Source organism: Osmerus mordax, unplaced genomic scaffold (genome assembly GCF_038355195.1).
Source record: "Osmerus mordax isolate fOsmMor3 unplaced genomic scaffold, fOsmMor3.pri Scaffold_228, whole genome shotgun sequence".
Classification (NCBI taxonomy): Eukaryota; Metazoa; Chordata; class Actinopteri; order Osmeriformes; family Osmeridae; genus Osmerus; species Osmerus mordax.
Window position 1 is genome coordinate 1 of NW_027120540.1, and position 20,795 is coordinate 20,795.

The 20,795-nt window shown below is 48.6% G+C and overlaps 2 protein-coding genes and 1 long non-coding RNA gene across 3 annotated transcripts; 1 reads left to right on the top strand and 2 right to left on the bottom strand.

Annotated features, from left to right (window-relative positions):
* Positions 1-38: 38 nt before the first annotated feature.
* On the bottom strand, positions 39-719 carry foxj1a (forkhead box J1a; the record flags this gene model as incomplete). Its single annotated transcript, XM_067232163.1, is given in 7 exon segments — positions 39-159; positions 161-256; positions 258-335; positions 337-423; positions 425-516; positions 607-649; positions 651-719. Coding segments are annotated over 7 exon segments (586 nt in total), but the record flags the coding sequence as incomplete, so codon positions are not given.
* A 4,380-nt stretch (positions 720-5,099) lies between these two features.
* On the top strand, positions 5,100-13,162 carry ubald2 (UBA-like domain containing 2). Its single transcript, XM_067232165.1, has 3 exons — positions 5,100-5,360; positions 9,854-9,907; positions 12,543-13,162. The coding sequence occupies exons 1-3, from the start codon at positions 5,241-5,243 to the stop codon at positions 12,900-12,902; spliced, it is 534 nt and encodes a 177-aa protein (XP_067088266.1). The 5' UTR covers positions 5,100-5,240; the 3' UTR covers positions 12,903-13,162.
* A 5,843-nt stretch (positions 13,163-19,005) lies between these two features.
* LOC136939540 (uncharacterized) lies at positions 19,006-20,719 on the bottom strand. The gene is made up of 4 exons (XR_010875869.1): positions 20,625-20,719; positions 19,821-19,925; positions 19,387-19,508; positions 19,006-19,086 (listed from the first exon to the last, which is right to left on the bottom strand). It is a non-coding gene; the product is annotated as an uncharacterized lncRNA (long non-coding RNA).
* Positions 20,720-20,795: the final 76 nt, after the last annotated feature.

Below are 20,795 nucleotides of genomic sequence, written 5' to 3' on the forward strand. Positions count from 1 at the left end.
CGTGCGTGTGTGTGTGTGCGTATAGCCGTGTGTGTTACCACGAACCTGCCATGTGGGGTCAGCATGTCTGAAGTAGCAGAAGTTATCGGTGATCCACTTATAGATGCAGGACAGCGTGATCTTGCTCTTCTTACTGGCCTGCATGGCCATGCAGATGAGGGGTGGCGTAGGAGTACGGAGGCTTGATGTGAGCGTTGGTCTTGTAGTCCACCTCGTCCGGACAGTGGCCATGGGCCACCAGGCCAGGGAGAGCTGAGAGGGACTGCCATCCGAGTGTAGGCTGCCGCCGTGGGCTTGCCGGGGGTGAGGGGCATGCCCATGGAGGCTGGGTCCCCCCGCCAGCGGAGATGCTGGAGCCTCAGGCCCCAGGAGCTGCTGGTGGTGCCCGAAGAGGTGAGGCTGGGGGTGGGTGGAGAGAGGGGGCGGCCGGGGGGCCGTTGGCGCTGAGGATGGAGAACTCCTGGAGCCACTGGAGGCTGGTGAGGCTGTCGTCCAGGCAGAGGGAGCCCCCTGGGGCTGGGGGCCGAGGAGGGGGCCAGGCTGGGGGGAGGCCAGGCTGGGGGAGGCCAGGCTGGGGGAGTCCAGGCTGGGGGGGGCAGGGTTCACATCCAGGATCCTGGAGGTCCAGGTGTTCTGCCTGGGCTGCAGCGGGTTACCACCTCCTCCTCCAGACTCACAGAGCCCTCAGGCCAGGGGTCCACACAGCTCAGAGATAGCATGGTGGCCCGGCAACACCTCTTCCTGCGAGTGTGAGTCTTTATCTCTCTTCTTTCCTGTTCTCCCTCACCTCCCTTGTTGCAGTCTGGCGAGAGAGAGAAAAAACATACACTCGGCAGTTAGCAAAGCAGAAGATGACAGTGATAGGTCTATTTTAAAACAGAGGGTGTCATGTGAGGAGAGTGTGAAGTTAAAACCATTCTCTCACATATTTCCATTCAGACACCCTTTCAAATGGGTGTGGGGGGGGAATAGTATCGCTGTAGTCTAGGGCAACTGGGCAATGTCTGAACATATAATGGGAACTGCCTTTGAAAATCTTATTGTCTATTGTCTCGTTTGTCTTTTATTGTAGAAAATATATAGAAAGTTTGTTTTTGGGATATCATTAAAACATCTGAAAAGATATGTAGTAGACATAGTCGTAGACTTGTGCATGTTTTTAAAAGGCTGTTGTTGAGGGTGGTTACAGAACGTTCCAGAAACATCGTTGCACTTGACGCTCTCCTGGTCTTGCGAATGATATGAGCGCCCCGCATACGACGTAAGGGCAAACGCACCGAAGAATGCCTATCCGTTCAACCCTTATAGCCTACCAGACACATTTAACTAACGAAAAATTATATCCTTCCAAAAATTTTCTCAGAGGAGACTTATATTTCAACAGTCATTTATTTGTTGGCTCATTAGACATTGTAGCCTTTTAATGTGAATTTCTACTATTTCTAGGACATATGAATTTGTACATGTACAAGCATGTTTTATTAATGGTGTGTAAAATGTTTTGATTACTTCCCAACACTGGAGAATTTAGAAATAATCAAGCAAATAAAATAAAAAAAAATACGTTTAGCTGTAATATTTTAGCCTTCATAATTTTACCTTTAACCTTAAATTAACATTGACAAACATAACATTAATAAACATAATTTCCCATCGTCCCTAGACAATTAAAATGTTGCCGGATGTAAAGAACTCACCTTTTATGTGTTAGAATGCTGAAATAGGACCTTAAATTCCAAATGGACAGCTGTTGAATTTTTAATCGCACTTGAGCCTTGTAGGACTCGCACCTGTTACCAACTGCCGACAAAAAAAAAACTTAAGATTATAACCTTTGGCGCTCCGATGCGCGCTTCTTCAATTCAAGGTCTCAAAAGCAGGTCTTTATAACGGTGACCACGGCTAAAGTCTTCTCACTCGGGGGGCAGTTTAATACCTGGTGCAAGAGGTTTGTCCCCGCAACCATAGAAACGGTACACCCCCTTGTAAACAGCTTCCAGAGCTTCCATTGGCCTGGTGGCTGCTATAGTGATTCCTTTTTAATCACTCGCCACTCGGGTTTGTTCGTCACGCAAGTCAATTCATTCTGGAGCTCAAAAAGACATTTGAAAGGGATGATAGAATTTAACATTTTTTTTTTTTTTCCTTCTTCTTCTTCTGATTCCGACTAATCAGGATTATTCTAATCCAAATTGATGGACTGGTTGACTGACAGGTGTGAAGCTCTGATGAGATTCTGACTCGCACAACACTTAATTTGCAGACCATTTATTTGTGTGCTTTAGAAAGAAAAGAAAAAAGTAGCCTATCGGCTTTTCTAACTTTTTTAATTGCATTAGAACACGTCCTTTGGTGTACAGCATGACAATGAGGAGCGCGGGGCGAGTGAGAGGTCTTGCCGTTGAAGATGGGCCGCGCGCTGAAGAGCGTGAGCCGCTCTGAGTGGCTCCGCGAGAGGCTCTGACAGCGTGTTCCAGGTTCCGCGCTGGAGTGGCGACAAGGAAGTCTTTTTATAGCTTTACAGTTGCTTTTGTCCCGTGCCTTAGGAAACCACTCGGCCACATTAATGGAGCGCTTAAGAGGCCAAACTTTTTTGTTTCTCTTCTTCTGTCCTCTTTCTGTCCTTTTCTGTGTTAATAACAAAAGTACATTCCTACATAGACGCCCCCCCCTAAGTCCTAATGGGGTGTCCGGGATGTACTGACATGCTTGTGGGTACAGCGCTGTTACCCTGAGCCATGAGCTTTCCTCCATTGTCACCAACATGCCCCCAGCGCATGGCCCAATAACCAACACAAAGTGGTGGAGCATCTGGGACAAACACCGCAATGCCCACCAGGATTTATCCTATGCCCACTCTAACATGCCCCTACCAGGGTGAGGGGTGGCATGGGGAGGATGGGGGGGGAGGGGGAGGGAGACAAACCTTCAGCTTCTTTCTCTCTGAACAAGCACACCAGGACCTCCACAGTGCGTACATGACCTTTGCTTTCAGAAAGGTTATAGATTTGAGCTCATCCTAGAGAACTATCCCGTGGCCAGTCTCGCCTCGTTCTTGTCTCGGACTCCATATTTGACGAGGGCAAACACGAAGTCCAGCGTCCACATGGAGGAGCGCGGGGTGGGGGGGGGGGGGGGGGGGGGGCATCCCTCCGTTCTGACAGGACAAAGACAGTGACGGAGGAGAGGATCGGAGCCAGCAGCTCTCTGAGTGCTGCCTTCCTCCTCCAGCCAGGGCTGGTTGCCCTCACGCAACTTGTTGGCCTGCCTCGATCACAGAGTAGGAGAGGAGAGAAGAAAAGTGGCCAGAAAAAAGGAGGAGAGAAGGCCTGGTATTATGGGATGGATAGACAGAGTGAGAGTGAGAGATCAAAATCAGTATGGAATCTTTATCCGGGTTTGTGGCAGTACTGTTTCTTGACAGGAGAGGGCGCCAGACACTACTAAATGACCCTGCAGCTCTATAGGGGAAGTTGAGAGAGTCAGGTTGCTGAACTGCTCCTACTGCTACATGCAAGTATAATTCAATGAGTGAAATCGTTAAACAAGCTCTATGTATGTGTAAACAACTGTTTTGATCATTTATCTAATATACACATTTGCTCTGTGTTGTGTGTAGAAGCTATATGAAGGAAATATAAAATACAAATGTAAAATACAACACCTAAATCCTTAAAATACACAAGTTCTCATCAAGAAACAGCAACATTCCCCTACGCTTTCCACTACACCAGGGGCAATACTGGGTCCTCTTTCTCCCCCCTAGCCTTCCCATTCCCGGATTGGTATAACACAGTGTTCATTCAGCATTCCCAGAGGGACCCAGAGTCATATTGACGGGGCAGTTTCCTGGCGGTCCAGGCGTGTGAACTCACACTGAGGGAGTGTTTACTGCCCTGGTGACTGGCTGGCTTGTGAGTCACTGAACAAGGAGGATGAGGAGGATGAGGAGAAGGAGGAATGGGCAAGGTTCAACACGTGGATTAAAAAAACAAGTGAGACATCCTTGGTATTTAAAAACAAAAGTCCAGTATGTCAAGGTGATGTTAATCCTTAGCTGAAAATGAAGACCCAGATGAGAGAGAGAATTCTAACAGCAATGAGTAGTGAAAAGGAACAGCCTGCATTTTACAAGACAGTTCAAACCCTGAGTTTTTTGCTCAATTACTATTCTACATTAAGTTGACTGCAGTCTTCCAGGATCACACCATTTTATTGAATCCACTTCTAAACAGACTGGCGGCCATAGCCCATGGATCCATAATAGATGGGGCTGTGTGTGTGTGTGTGTGTGTGTGTGGGGGGGGGGGGGGGGTGCGTCTCACATGCTTGCACGCATCTGAATAATTCAGCGCTGAGAGCTCGCGTGCAGTGTTGGCTTGACAACTGCTACATGCTTCAGAAGAAGAAGAAGAAGAAGACTACCAATCTGATCCATCTTTAAGAAAGCCACTCTAAAACACGTTATACAACATTGGCTCTCCCACTGTATTCAGACCTTGTAAAAAAAAAAAAATACTGCATTGCTGTTCCGTTAACTGTTAATGTAGGCCTATTCATTAAAAATAGTAAATGTATTGCACACTGTGGATATGGACTTAAGAAAATATATCTATTCGATGGTTCCACACGCTGTAATTTTCACAAAGGCACGTATGACTGTACTGACAGCAGTATTTATTTACATTATGCACCATTGATGTACTCGTGTCTGATCACAAATCGTGTAGTATGAGTCGACCAATAGTGAACCATTTTTTTGTACCTGCTAATGTCGAAAGCCAATGGGCTCAGTGGGATTCATCTACCTTAGACCAATCCACGACGATGGGTGCCCCGCAATTACGTCACTACAACGGATTGTTGGGGAGTTAAGTCTGCCGTTTTCAATGTTCAAGCAGCGCGTTATGGAGCCACGGGTGGGGTTAAATCTCATCCTGAAGGTTCTACGGTAGACACGCCGTGGATTTCGTGTGGGCGACGCCTAGCGTACAAAACGATGAATTATTGTACACTGGCCAATGAGCTGTGTGATAGTACTACCTAGTTATCCAATCACGTATTGAGCTCGGCTTTGTTGTTGGTGATGACATGAAAACATTGTTGTTGCTGTAAAGCGAGGGGAGCTAGTGACATGGTGGCCCTGATTTGAGCGATTTCTAAAGGCATTGTTATACAATTCAAGATTTGTCGCTGCTTTTTTTAACGTCAAAATAACTTTGGAGGCCTGAAGAGTGGCGATGTCGGTTAATATGGACGAACTCAGGCACCAAGTGATGATAAACCAATTTGTGTTGACTGCCGGTTGTGCTGCTGATCAAGCGAAGCAGCTTTTGCAAGCGGCTCACTGGCAATTCGAGGTAACGTTTACGTTTATGTATGTGCGCCTGTGATCTGTGTCTGTATGTTTGTGCTTTCACGCCCGTGTTGTATTTTGCTAGCTATCCAAGCGCGGAAGATAAGTCGTGTCTAATTGTTTAAATATAATTACCCATACCAACGATCACCAGAACAGCGTCCTAGTGTCAGCTACAACTATTGAACGTCGAAAAATATTTGAACAATTGGGCAGGTAGTGAGTACAAATAGGCAAACATGAAAGGCGGCCACGCTTTTTAAAACTGTCTATTTCCGGAATACTTCGTCTGGACGGAATGCGTGTGAAGCAATCCGTTTGCCCCCTCCCCCCTCCTTAGCTTTGTTTATTATTTTTACCTAAAGTTAACTGCTCAAGCTCATCTTAAGTTATGGGACAAACGATAGAACAATCATGATCTTTTATTAGAAACCAATTCAGACAGTTGATCCTGTTTTCAAGCTGGCCACGCCAGATAAGGTCAAACATAAGATAATTTCTGCCGTTCCCCTGCGAGGTTGTATTGTTTACATTCATGACAGAAATCCAATGAAGCAACGTCGCCCTCAAGTCATTTCCGCTGCATTCGCAGCACGGGTGCTTATCATTCTTCCTCCTACTCCACAAATACCTGAAATGGCGTGTTGTGTTGCATACGTGAATAACGCGTTTCACTATCAAACAGTAACTAACATTTCTTCAACGTGTCAGCCTTAAACACCGCTAAACATTGAGTGAAGTCATTCCGCAGGCTAGGAAGGGTATAGAGTAACGAAACTGAAATCCGCTTCACGTAACGTGTATATGGATTGAGAAGAATAGTCGAGCTAGCTAATGTCTATCTTGCTATTTTTAGACAGATTAAAGTGTAATTATCCTTCCAGCTGTTCTTTTGCGGATGTACATGCTGCAATACTGTTACAGCCAACTACAGACACGTTAGTCTTGGTTGCAAGCAGACTATATATGTTATTACGTTACATTTACATTTCATTAATTTAGCAGACGCTTTTCTCTAAAGCAAAGTACACATTTTGCATATTAGTATAGAAAGTTCTTCAGACGAGTCAGCATCAGATGTGCAGTTAGTAGTGGTAGTTGTAAGATACAACCTGGCCTTTTTGTTTGGGCACTGTATCATTGTCGTTTTTCCTAAGCTTTGTTTACACATTGTACCATTTCAGTTTGCAAGGTATGAGTATGGCGTCCCTAACTGTAGAAATAAAACTGATTGAGGATATGATCGGCACAATAACATGACTAGTTAGTACGCGTGCCAGGCCCAGGGAACTGTTCAGGATCGACAAGAGCACTGGAAAACTTTCAGCCTGAACCTCCAGATGGTTCCTTTTCTCCTAATGACCAATCTGTTGGCTAGTGGGGCCAGGTCAGAAGGTTGGGGCTGGGTAGAGGAAAAGTGTCTGGAGGCTAGGTGGTTGTGGCTGGGTGATTGGGGCTGGGTGGGGGCTGAGTGGAGGCTGGGTGATTGGGGCTGGGTGGAGGCTGGGTGGAGCCTGGGTGGTTGGGGCTGGGTGGAGGCTGGGTGGTTGTGGTTGGGGCTGGGTTAGGTTACAGAGGATGGATGCAGCCTGTTTGCTGACAGAGTTGTGAAAAGAAGCTGCTAGGAGTTGATGAGCTGCCTGCAGGCTTCCACTAGGCGATGCTGCCTGCTCTGAGCCCAGTATCAGAGCTCTATTCCTGGACTACCCCTCCAGGGGGGGGTTGGGGAACCTGTGGAGCAACTCTGTTTATCACAGCTGTTTACCTGAGGAAACAGGGTGGCAGGTCATGTATGGCTTGGCAGAGGGATGAGCTTGGATGAAAACTACACACACCCCACCCCTCTATGATGTCACTAGCTTCCTTCTCTTCACTGATTGTTGATTATCTAGTAACTTTCCATTGCACACTTGCTAGACTGTAATCTTCTAGCCCTGCCTAGTTTTGCTTACAGACAGACAGACAGACGGTGTGTGTGTGTTTTTCTGTGTCATGTGTCTGTTTCTGTGTGTGTGTGTGTTTCTGTATTTGGTCTCTGTGGGTGTGTGTGTTTTTGTGTCATGTGTGTCCGTGGGCAGGGTCTCTCCTGCAGCCTCTCTTGTCTCAGCGACTCTTTTCTCTTGCTTCACATATTTTACTCTCTTTCTCCCTCTCTGTATCTGTCCGTCCTTCTGTCATCAAGCAGTCGAGAAGCATGTTCTAGTTTTCTCACTTTCACATTTACATATTTTCCCACTCTTTGTGTGTGAACAGTGTACACTGTGTGTGTGTGTGTGTGTGTGTTTGTGTGTGAACAGTGTACACTGTGTGTGTGTGTAAGAACAGTGTGTGTGTTCCCTCAGTGTGCTGCTTGTTCCTGTCTTTGTCCCTGTAGCTGTGAGTTCTCCGTGTTCTCATGTTACATAAGCAGGAGGGAGAGCTGTCATCACATCAGGTGTCACCCCTCCTCACCCTCCTCATCCCTCCTCACCCCTCTCCTCCTCACCCTCCTATTCATCTTCATTCCCCTTTCTCCTCATCCCTCCCCTCCCTCCTTTTTTCTTTTCTCCTTGTCCTCCCTTCAAGCCACGAGATCCCAACCAGTGCTACGTGCCGGCGTCATCAGAAATGCCCCCCGCTCACCACGGCAAGCTAGCTAACCACATGCTGCGCCAGGCCAGTCTAACCAGTGGAAGCGGCTAGCCTGGTCTTGTTTGTGTACGTCCCTGCCTGGAAGGACAGGAAACTCTAAGCAGCAACCAAAGCATCTCTGATTTGATTTAAGACAAACCCCCGGGCCGAGAGACGGAGAGAGGTTTGCACCCGCTGGCCTTCCCAAGACAATGGCTGAGCGGTGCATTCCTGTTGAAATGTGTGTCACGTTGAAGGGGCTCACATTCCTGTACTGGCACTACTGTTGTCACACTACAGGAGTGTGTGTGTGTGTGTGTGTGTGAGGGAGGGGAGGGGGCATAGGGAAACCACAGACTCATTGAAGTGTTGGAGAGGGAGGGGTGAGGGAGAGAGAGAGAGACTGTAGTGTAGTGAAATGGAGGTTAGTGTCGAGCTACCAGCTGTTTAACTTGGTTAGTCGGTCAATTCTTCTGCTTCGAGTCTGCCTGCTGTCTTCTAACTCAGGCTATGCGCACTGCTTCCACCAGGCACACACACACACTAGCTACTACCAGCACACTACATAGGACTATGACTGACATAGACAATACTTGGTAGTAACAGATCCACTACCACTTAGCTACTCCTAAAATACACACTGAGCTACTACTGGTTCAATCTACATACGATTAAAACCCACCACTACCGAGCTTCTCACAGTCTTTAACATCTGATGCTTCTGTTCTCTCACAGAGCAACTGTTTCTCTCAGTCACATTGTTTTATTTTTCAAGTTAATAGTATAACACAAGGTCATTCTGAACAACGAAATTCTTGGAAAACGGCAAGCTGCAACTCTGCGGGGATAGACACACACACACACACACACACACACACAGTCATTTTCCAGACGTTCCAAAACAGCTCCCAATGAATCATGTTGAAGTCAGAGACTCTGTGTGTGGAGGATGTGTGTGTGTTTTTCTGTGAGCCACTGAGACGGTGTTTCTTCACGCTGCTGTGTGTGTGTGTGTGTGTGTGTGTGTGCGTGTGTGTGTGTGTGTGTGCGTGCGTGCGTGCGTGCGTGCGTGTGTGTGATAATAGTAGTTCATTCTGAAGACTTCCTTGTTTGGGCAGGGTGGGGGCAGCTGGAGGAACCATGTTTACATTTGTAACGACTCGACTCCCCTTCCCCCTCCCCGGCTTGTTGCACTTTGTCACCGGGGAAAAAACACGTTGTTGTGGCTATCTCTGACGCTGGCCTGAGAAAATAGGCCGTGGTCCATTCACAGAATTCACAGAGACATAAAAGACACAGGACTGTTGACGATTACGAGTGGTTGTTGTTCTTCTCAACAGAGTGTGTTAGCCTTGCCCAGCTATCCACCGCAGAGCTAATGACTAGCCTCAGTCATTAGGCTCTCACGCGGTTAGCTGTTAGCTTAGCCTGCTAGCAAACCAGCACAGTGTGTCTGTGTGTAGTGGGGCAAGTGACCTTGTTTTAGCACACACACACACACACACACACACACACACACACACACACACACACACACACACACACACACACAGGGATAAGGGTTTTAACCTGAGTCATGTGATTGACTCATACCCACAGACTGGGCTGGGTGGGGGAGGTGGGAGAGAGGGAGGCTTGTCGTTGAGGGAGGATAAGAAGGTGAAATGTGAAGGGTAACCGAGCTAGTTACTGCTTTACAACAATGTCTGTGTGGTCCAGTTACAAGCCTTTACATGACCGTTACAAGTTTTGCATTGTTCTCACGCAAATTATTCTCTCCCTCTCTCTCATTTTTCCATTTCCCCCCCCCCCCCCCCCCCACCTCCACACCCTTCCTCCCTTTCCCTCCCTCCTCCTCTCTCTCTCTCTTTCTCCCTCTCTCCACAGACGGCCCTAAGCTCCTTTTTTCAGGAGGCCCACATCCCTACTCACCACCAGATGGTAAGTACGTTAAGGGTGCGTTAGGTTCGGTTCACAGCTGCCCCCTTGGCACTCAGTCTGGGTTCCATCCGATCAGGGAGGAGGGGCCAAGCCAGGAAGCAGGGGGCTGTTTCACATAATGACTCACTCATGTTAAGAGGAGAGAGGGGGGGGGGGGGGGGGGGCTGATACACTAACATGACATACTGTAGCAACAGAGAGAAAACACACACACTTTAGTACATTCTAACCACTGTCCTTGGTCAATTACCTAATCTAGCTTTTACAATACTCTTCCTTAACCGTGTGTGTGTGAGATTCTGTGTGTTTGTTATTCCTTCGTTGACTGACAGAAGGTGCTGGAAGTGTAACAGTGTGTTCCAGACTCTGTCTGAGCACGACGTCTTGGATTTGTGTTCTGCCACCATCTTTCCCTCCCTCCCTGTCTCCAGTCATCCATCCATTTCCCTCTCCTCCATCCCTCCCTCCATTCCTTTCTCCTTAATCCATCCCTCCGTCCACCCATCTTTCGCCTTCTCAATTCCCCCTCCCTCCCTCCCTCCCTCCTCCAACATCTGGGATCCTGCCTCGCTACGGCGTTGCGTTTGCTTGTCCTCTTCCTGTGTGTCGTGTACGTGCTTGTTGGCCGAGCTGGGAGCAGAGAGAGGAAGATGGAGTGAGAGAAGAGAGAGAGAGAGAGAGAAAACAGGAGAGAATAGGGAGAGAGGGAGAGAGAGAATGAGGAGGGAGGGAGGGAGAGAGAGAGGAAGCGTGAGTGGGAGAGAGGCGGGGGTTTGTTATTATTTTGGGTGCAGCGGCATTACATCATACCACTGCAGGCTGTGTGTGTGTGTGTGTGTGTGTGTGTGTGTGTGTGTGTGTGTGTGTGTGTGTGTGTGTGAACACTGTAGACCAAAATGAGGGCTGTAGTTGTAGTGGAGAGAAACAGAGACATTGAGGAGAGTGAGCGAGTGAAGATTCCACACACACACAACAACAGTGTCTAGAGAGTCACTCTTAAAGCGGTAGATCAGAATTCTCAGGACAGTTATTCGGGATTCTTAGTGGGTGACTCCAGATAGCTGTCTAGACACAGAATGTCAGAGGTCAGAGCCAGAGTTGAGCATGCGTGTGGAAGTGTGTACCACACTGGGAAAAGTGGGTCTGGACCCTAGTCTCCTGGGATAGGACCCTCACCCCTACTGGCCCCCATCAGACAGCAATACCAGCAGCCAGCCTAATACCAGCTATGTCACATCATAAACAATGCTGATGGAGCAGTGTATGTTAGAGAGACCTGTTCCTGCATTCTGCTGCGTGTTTATGTGTTTTGGTTGGTTGGTTTGCGTGACGTGCGGGGCCAGTCCAGACTTGCCCTCTCAGCTAAACCTGTTGAACTACCCCTCTTATCTCCCTCCCTCCCATTCACCCTTTACTCCCCCCTTTCTGTCCTCCCTCCCTCCTTCTTATCTTCTCTCTCTCTCCTTTTCTTTCTCCCTTATTCTCCCCCGACCACCTCCCTCTCTCCATTCCTCCTTCTTTATCTGTTTCCTCGTTCTCTCGCCTTTCTCTTTATCTCCCCCTCATCCCTCTCTCCCACTAATCCCACAGCTCAGCCCTGAACAGAGCCAGATAGTGGCTGGTATTGTAACAGAGGGGGAGGTGCAGAAGAAGGGAGGCAGAGAGAGGAGGTGGAGAGGAAGGGAGGCAGAGAGAGGAAGAGGTGGAGAGGAAGGGAGGCAGAGAGAGGAGGAGGTGGAGAGGAAGGGAGGCAGAGAGAGGAAGAGGTGGAGAGGAAGGGAGGCAGAGAGAGGAAGAGGTGGAGAGGAAGGGAGGCAGAGAGAGGAACAGGTGGAGAGGAAGGGAGGCAGAGAGAGGAAGAGGTGGAGAGGAAGGGAGGCAGAGAGAGGGGGAGGCAGGCGTAGTGAGAACCGAGGCCTGACAGACATCTCACTCTCACAGCTCACATCATCACTACTGCCGAGTGTGTGTGTTGGTGAAAGAGAGAGTGTGTGTGTGTGTGTTGGTGAAAGAGAGTGTGTGTGTGTGTGTGTGTGTGTGTGTACATTAACAGGTGTGGTCTTGTGTAAAGAAACATGTGACAGAGCTTGTGTGTGGGTGTGAGTTTGAACAAGCATCTATGGTAGTGAGAGAAGGCATGCAGCCATATGTGTGAGAAAGCAAGGGTGTGTGTGTGTGTGCCCATGGATGTTTATTTAAAACAGCCCCCTTATGCTGGCCCCCACTGTACAGCTGAGATGCTACCTGATCTGTGGGTGTGTGTGAGTGTGTGTGTGTGGGTGTGTGTGTGGGTGTGTGTGGGTGTGTGTGTGGGTGTGTGTGCGGGTGTGTTTCTGTCCCTGACACCCAACTGAGATTAGTCTGCTTCTTTTTAAATGAATCTCAATGCTCCAGATTGTATTTTTAATCCACCTACATTGAAACAGGAAACAGACATTCTTGAATATCTGTCTTGAGAGGGGTGTGGCTCAGAGCATGTTAATACAGAGCTATAGGTCACAGTTTCAAAAGTCGCTTTGGATTAAAATGCCTGCTAAATACATTCATCATTTGACACTTGAAACATCTACACCTGGAAACTCCCTCCGAAAAACCGTAACCATAGTAACCTCTCCGGTGCTCCCTCTCTCCATAGATGTGCACACCCCGGAACACGCCGGCCACGCCCCCCAACTTCCCCGACGCCATCACCATGTTCTCCAAGCTGCGTGCGTCAGACTGCCCGTCGGGCTCCGCGGCCCCCGGAGGACCCCAGGTCTCCATGGCCTGCTCCCCCCCGGCACCCTCCTCCTCCACGGGCTTCTTCTGGGCCTCTTCCCCCCCCAGCCACCAGTCGGCCTGGCTGCCTCCCTCTTCCCCCACTGCCCACCACACACACCACCACCACTACCAGCACCACCATCACATGCACCAGACCCCTATGTGGCCCCCCGTGCCCCAGGCAGTGGGGCCCCAGCAGCCCCCCGTGGTGTCGGCCTTCCACGGCCAGAGATGAGACTCTACACCTGGGGAAGAGGGGAGGTTGGGGTGGGAGTGGCTGGATGGATCTGTTAGGGGGGGAGGGAGGGTTTGTGGTTGGGGAAGGAGGGGGGGGGGGAGGGTGTTGGGAGATTTTAAGAGTAATAAAGGAGAGGGGAGGGAGGAGAGGGGAGGACAGGCAAGAGACTTACGTACGAGGTACTCTCGTTTTTCTTTGTTATTTTTTTCTTATAAAATGACTATGAACAAATTTATCTCCATTGGAGACGCTTTGTTGCCTCCCTGTCTCCTTGGCAACTGGTCACCACCAAGGAGGAAACTGGAGAGAACCACTAGGAACAAACAGGAAGTAGGATGTGAACACACTTTGAAGTTACTGGACACGCAAAGGGTTCTGGGAAACAGTTTTTTCTCATTTTTTTTTCTTTTCTAATCAGCATCACAAGCCCCGGATCCAGCAGAGCACTTACTAAAGGATAGGAGCCATGTGATCTGATAAAGTGCTTGGTCATTGGCAGTTTTTTCACAAACTCTCTTCTCCCATTGGGTCAAACAACACCTCGAATAACCATGTGACAGGAACTCACTGGAATAACCAGCAGGCATGGACATTCAGACTGCCACACAAAACTACCATGATTACATTCATGTGCTCTCACCTGACGTTGCGAAACAAAGTTATTTCAACTTTTCTCTTTATATCATGCAGTGGTGTGGAAAGAGTGAGTGTGTGTGTGATTACTGTTGCCTTTGGGAGAAACTTCATTCCTGGTCATGTGTCTTGTGTGTCTGAACGCAGAGTGAAACAACCCCCACTGGCTACAGTGCATGCTTCTGTGTTGGAGGTGTTTGTGTGTGTGTGTGTGTGTGTGTGTGTGTGTGTGTGTGTGTGTGTGTGTGTGTGTGTGTGTGTGTGAGGACCCTATGGCCTGTGCCCGTTTCGGAGGAGAGTAGGGGGGGGTAGTGGGAGGGGCTCACTGGTCTGTCTCAGTTTTGTTAGGTGAACATGGGGCTGGTTTTTCAGTGACAGATTATGGCAACATCTTGACTCGGTTGTAAATAAAGGCGCGGACAAAATAAGATTGCAAAAGGAGTATCACTAGTCATGCTGTCGAACCGCACGCAGACACACGCACACATTTTATCAGGAAATGTTTTCCCAAACTGGTGAAAGGAGGGAGTGTTGTTTGTTAGTCTCAGGCATGACAGACAGGACAACCTAGTACATTTCCACACAACCTGTAGCAGCTAAATGACTGCTCCTACCTCTGCTCTGATTGGTGGGGGAGAGGAGAGGGCCCAGGCGTTAACTGTTCTGATTGGTCAGGATAGAAAAGGCCTTATACCAGCAAAACCTCCCAGTTGCCCAACAGTTAACTTCACGTTTTTAAACCAGGTGACTCAAATCGATGATCTGATAAACTTAGATAACAGGTTTTATAAGGAAGCTGTTCTGTTGACCTTTCCTTACTGCTGAATTCAGTAGAATATCTGGAACAGAGAAGTGGCTCCTCTATGGTAGGCTTCGCTGGGTAGTGAAGCCTAACTAGGAAGTGTGTGTGTGTGAGAGAGAGAGGAAGAAAGAGAAAAGCGAGGGATGAGGGAGAGAGACTAGATGTTGACACAACAGTCATCTGTCATGGCACAGGAAGGAGAGCAGGGAGTGGAGGGGGAAGGAGAGAGAGAGAGGTGGGCATGAAAGGTTGATAGCCTGCAGAAGACACTAGGAGACTAGTATATTAGGATGGTGTCATTCTGCTTTGACACCTAACAAGATAGTTTTAACATGATTGCCAGTTATAACACTGTTATTACTATTTATAACGTAGTTATTACTAGTAATAATAGTCATGTTGGCCAGGTCTTCTGCTTGGGTAATAAAACTTGTGTTAAAGAGGATAAGTTGAGCATAACATCAAACTGGAGCACAGGTCCTCTAGCCTGTTCCTTCTGGTGAACCCTAGTGAAAGCCTGAGTGATCTTGGAGACGAGGGGTGAAGAAGGAGGTGGGGGTTGGGGAGGAGGAGGTGCGCAGTATGTGTGTGTGGGGGAGGGATTTTCAGTTTATCTAACAATGGTGTCGTTATGACTGTTTCCTGGTGAGGGGATCACAGGGTTTAATCTGCTCTGCTATGGCAACACAACCCAGGAGGGTAATTATGGTCTGGTCTCCCATGGCGGTGTGACCTGGGATGGCGTGTTGACTGCAGCATGGTTTGATTCAGGATCAGATCTGTGTACGTGCGCTCGTAGCGGTCTGGGTGTGGAAGACACCGAACTGATCTGAGGTCAGAGTTGGTCGCCTGAGACTCTTTGTGAAGGCAGGCCTTCATCTTAATGCCTTTGGAATCTGCTTCATGTTTTACTATAGGCTCTCCTTAGAGAGAGCATCATTAAGATGTTTTCTCTTACAACTGGGTATCTTTAAAAACCCATGTTTGGTTACAGCAATATTCCATGAAAGACAAGCAGAAGGATACTGTGTTTTAGATGAAACAGTCGAAAGGGACATATAACCTGTCATCCCTGGGACAGGTCCTGTCAACAAGTCCTTTTTATCTGCTCTGCAGTCACATGGGCTGGATGTTTGGCAAAGAGTTTCAGAAACACTGATGAAGACCTGGACCGTGGAGTCAAACCCCTTTTCTGTGATCCGTGCGTTTTCTAAAGACCCCTGTCGTGTCGTTTCCCTGTGTTCAAAATGTGCATTTATATGATGACTAATAATAAACCAGGTATGTAACAACTTGCCTTTTGTCCTTCCTGACTTGTCACTGATTGCTGTTTTACAGTCCAACCCCCCTCCCCACACACACACACACACACACACACACACACACACACACACACACACACACACACACACACACACACACACACACACACACTGTCACTCACTCACTGACACACTCACACACACACACACACACACATACTGTTTGAGGCCCAGACAGTTTGCTATGACTCTTCTGTTGTTTCTCTGACCAGACTAGATACCAAGGCTCGCCAACACCAGCGTCACAGCTTGCTGAGCTGTTTCTGTGCTGTGTCCCAGGGTGAGGGTGAAAAAGGTCTGTTTGCATTTCTGTACAATACTACTGACAAGATCAGTCATGAGAGGAAGGATGTGGTTAGGACTGTGTTTCAGGACAAGTCAAAGTGTTGACTTTGTGAAACCAGTGTTAGAACAGGGAACATACTCTTTTGTGACCCTGGGTAGAGAGTAATAGTGTGTGTGTGTGGGCATGTTGTTTCACAGGGTTCAATTTCAATCAAATGTGTTTATTTGTAGGTAGCACAAGAAAGGTCGACATTATTTGCAGTCAATGAGTCAAGGTATACAGGCCATGAATACTATGCTTGGAACCAGTGCTCTCTGCTACATGAGACACAGGTCTGAGAAACAACTTCTATTCATAGACTTCCTCAAATACATGAAAGACTAACTTTCACAGCAGATTCTGAAATATATATATTTTTTAAGACAATGCTAAGAGGACACAATGGTGCGTTTACTGAAATAGTCAAATAACATACTGTTCCCTAAAATGAAGTAAATCTCAGTATGCCAAGACATAGTTGTGACATTGTCTTCGAGGAATGTCTTTGGAGGCAAATCAGTAACATCATTTTTTAATTTTAAAAAGCACTGAATACTTAATATTGAAATTTAAACACAACCGAATTTGTTGGTTTTATATTCACCTCTTAAAAATGTATATAGGGAGTCAGGTGGCTGAGCGGTGAAAGAATCGGGCTAGTAATCCGAAGGTTGCCAGTTCGATTCCCGGTCATGCCAACTGACGCTGTGTCCTTGGGCAAGGCACTTCACCCTACTTGCCTCTGGGGGAATGTCCCTGTACTTACTGTAAGTCGCTCTGGATAAGAGCGTCTGCTAAATGACTAAATGTAAATGTAAATGTAATGTATATAGGCTATGAATTTATTTCAATGTAAAAATAAATAAATAAAAGGTTTGGAAATTTATGTTGCTTAGATTCGGACAGTAAAATTCAGACCCCCCCCCCAAAAAAAATCTTCATAAATTGAAACTGTACAAAATCGGCACGATTTTTATCGGCTCCAATTTTTGGGATCTGAATTTCACCATTCAAATTTTGAATTTCTATATTAAGTATTCATGCCTTTTAAAATTCAAAACATTGTCACTGATTAGCTTCCATAAAAGGTCAGGACACCATTATCTACCCCTCAAGGCCCACTCCTCCTCTTTGACGGTCGGCTACACGCAGCCTTTCAAGTTTATTCACTCTCACATCCTGCTTGATCCACTTCAAGCCAGTCCACCCCATACGACACTTTGCCCTCAGTGGCATGATAAGACTGCTGGCAGGACACTATGCTAAATCATGCTATGCTACGCTGTCTTTTATATTAGCTATGCTATGCTATTAAATGCTCATTTATGCTATTCTACCGTATGCTGCACTTTTGCTGTCATTTTAAACGTTAATCTAAAATATGATAAATCATTATTTTAAACGCAACATGCTGCTACACGGTATGCTGTGTAGGCCTATGCCATGCAAAGTTATAATGAATCATTTTAGTCTTCTATTTTTGAAAGCAAGCGTTACTAAACGTTTACATTTGCGTTAAGTTTATAAATCTCAGTGCCCCAGTTATCCTAATTCTCTTTTTCTCTCCGTACTGGGTTAGGGTCAACTTCTAAACTGCTTCTAAACCCAACAGACTGAAAAATACTGCTCTGTGTGTGCCATTGTTGTCCAGACGTTGCTAAATTATATGCTTAAAAATAAAATAGCTACTGCTTAGAATAGATGCTGCTCGTCAAATCAAAAGAAGTTCACTGTCCTGATAATGCAATGCTATTCGGTGCACGCGACAAATAAACCACTTTGACTATATGCTGTGCCATGCTAGTCTATGCAACGCTACGATCTTACACCATGCTAACGCGTGTCCATTCCATGCTAATTTAAGATACTAGGCTGTACCATGCTAAACTATGCAACGCCGCAATGCAACGCATGATTCCCCTAGTGTAGCTGACAGGTGCCAGGGTCTATGTACATCTGAGAGGCCATGACATTTGGAAGGAGAACCAGCTGGGGGAGGTGAACAGCCCGACAGGGGGAGGAGGGGCAGCCATGGGGCAACTGCTGCTGTCGTCAATGAGGGTAGGGTGGGGGTGGGGTGGGGGTGGGGTGCAACCTTGAGGAAACCGTTCCTGTTTCGAAACAGACTGGGGGTCATGTTTAAACCCTCGTGCTGCCTTCGGGTCACATGACCCAAAGGTTCATAACGAACCATCATTGTGTTTACCCAATTTTACCCAATACAAAAACAAATACAAATAATTTTCTTTTAACCTCCGCAATGTGGGGGGTCTGAGACAGCCATACGGTTAAAAGAAAATGCTTCACTTTGTTTTTGTATGAGGTTAATTTGTCGCAATACGACGGTGGGTCACAATGACTGATGGGTCAGAATGACCCCGAAGATAACACAAGGGTTTTAATAGGAGAGCCAGGCTGTGCCTAGATAGCTGTGGTTGGGATGACCACAGCAGGCAGAAAAAAACACTGACTCAAGTGCATGTTGCCTGGAACTCTACATGCCCCTGCCATGGTCAACCATACCTGTGGTCAGTGATGAAACGTAGGCCCTGATTGAGCGCTACTCTAAACAGACGTGAGATACCAGGCCGTACTCACACAGGCTCATTGAACTACCCCAGGTAGCTTTGAATGATCAAAGGTAGTCAACGTCTTCACATCACCTCTGTTAAAGGCCTGGGTGAATACTGTAAGTTCAAAGTTCAGATCTCAAGATTCATGTTCTGGTTTTTGCCAAATTTGATACAGCAGAGTAAGAAATGTTTTTTTTCCAACCCATCTTCTTCCTCTGAACGCTTTTATCCTTTACAGACATGACACCCCGATGCCTTCCACAACTTCTGACACTGTAAACCACCAAGCTCACTCTTTTTAATTCATTTAAAATAGTAAGGTAGAAACATGCTGATGTGAGCTCTCTGGGGGCCCCCTAGAGGGTGGTGACAGGCTGGTCCTCCGCTGGCTCCAGGTCCAGGTGGACCTCCAGGCTGGGGTGCACCTCTCCAGGGAGGTCAGCCAGGGAGGAGGCCTGGTGCAGGGGGCCCTGGGACAGGCAGCCCAGGGAGGACATGGGCCGATCCCTAACTGAGCTGCTGGAGGCTAGGGGTGGGGGGGGGGGGGGGGAGGGAGGGAGGAGACAAAAGGGAGAGAGGAAGAGAAGGTGTGGGAAATCTTGATTTGAGAACTACCCCCACCCCAGAGAGATCTACCCACTTCAGAGAGACCCACCCACCCCAGAGAGATCTACCCACCCCAGAGAGACCCACCCACCCCAGAGAGATCTACCCACCCCAGAGAGACCCACCCACCCCAGAGAGACCCACCCACCACAGAGAGACCCACCCACCACAGAGAGACCCACCCACCACAGAGAGACCCACCCACCCCAGAGAGACCTACTTGAGCGGCTGCGTTGAGTCTTGGCACTCTGGGGTCTGACTGGGGTGGCCCTGCCAGAGCCCACACTCCCTGCAGACTTCTGGACGGAGAGCGCAGGACCTTGTCCTTGCTCTTAATCACACCTGCAGACAACAATAACATCAGGGAGGCCCTGGCCCTGGCGCACCCCAGGAATAACACACACACACCCCGCACACACACACACCCCCACACACACAAACACCATGAAGTGGACGACTAAAATAGCTCACACACACGCCATAAATACCCATTCAACACATACACACACACACAGTCACTATACCCATTCCACACACACACGCCTTACATACTCATTCCACACATACAAACACACCCAACTGCCTTCGCAGGCAGGTCGTCACTGCAGTACCAGAATGGTGTGTGTATTAACACACAGACAGAGGGAGCGGTACCTGGAGAGATGGTTGGTAGTCTGCCCTCCACAGTCTTGATTGAATTTGTTCAGGACGTCCCTTGTAGATATGGCCGTCCAATCCCAGGATGTCCACTTCCTCTGGCTGACCAATCAGAGCCATACAGACATTAGGATGTCCAACCATCAGTCCATCTATCTATCTATTGGACATTCCATCTATCTTTCCTTTTAACCCTCCTTCCCTCCCTCCTCCTCCCCTCACCCCTCCTACCCCCCTCCTCTCCTCCCTCCCTCCTCCTCCTCCCCTCCCCTCCTCCTCCTCCCCCCCCTCCTCTCCTCCCCCCACTCCTCCTCCCCTCCTCTCCCTCCTCCTCCTCCTCCTCCTCCTCCCCTCCCCCTCCTCCCCCCTCCTCTCCTCCCTCCCTCCCCTCCTCCTCCTCCCCCCCTCCTCTCCTCTCCTCCTCCTGTCCTCCTCCCTCCCTCCCTCCTCCCCTCCCTCTCTCCTCCCCCCCCCCCTCCTACCCCCCTCCTCTCCTCCCTCCTCCTCCTCCTCCCCTCCCTCTCCTCCTCCCCCCCTCCTCCTCCTCCCCCCCCTCCTCTCCTCCCCCCCCCTCCTCCTCCTCCCCCCCTCCTCTCCTCCCCCCTCCTCCTCCCCTCCTCTCCCTCCTCCTCCTCCTCCTCCTCCCCTCCCACTCCTCCCCCCTCTCCTCCCTCCTCCCTCCTCCTCCTCCTCCCCCCTCCTCTCCTCTCCTCCTCCTGTCCTCCTCCCTCCCTCCCTCCTCCCCTCCCTCTCTCCTCCCCTCCTCCTCCTCCCCTCCTCTTCTCCCTCCTCCCTCTGTACCTGGACCCGTAGCGGGGTGCTGATAGGGGTTTCCTCTTCGGTCTGTAGGATGTGGGTGATGTGCTGCAGACGGGTGTAGCGGCGGTTGGGGTTGGTGAGGGTGTGGCTGCCCCCACAGCTACGAGACATGGCCAGGTAGCCATAGTCTGCCATCTCTGGAATACGGTCACT

Excerpts from the sequence above, each read along its gene's own strand:
- ubald2 (XM_067232165.1), top strand. The coding sequence starts at position 5,241 with ATGTCGGTTAATATGGACGAACTCAGGCACCAAGTGATGATAAACCAA. Across the intron at positions 5,361-9,853 it reads CGGCTCACTGGCAATTCGAG|ACGGCCCTAAGCTCCTTTTT; the intron begins GTAACGTTTACG and ends CTCTCTCCACAG. Across the intron at positions 9,908-12,542 it reads TCCCTACTCACCACCAGATG|ATGTGCACACCCCGGAACAC; the intron begins GTAAGTACGTTA and ends CTCTCTCCATAG.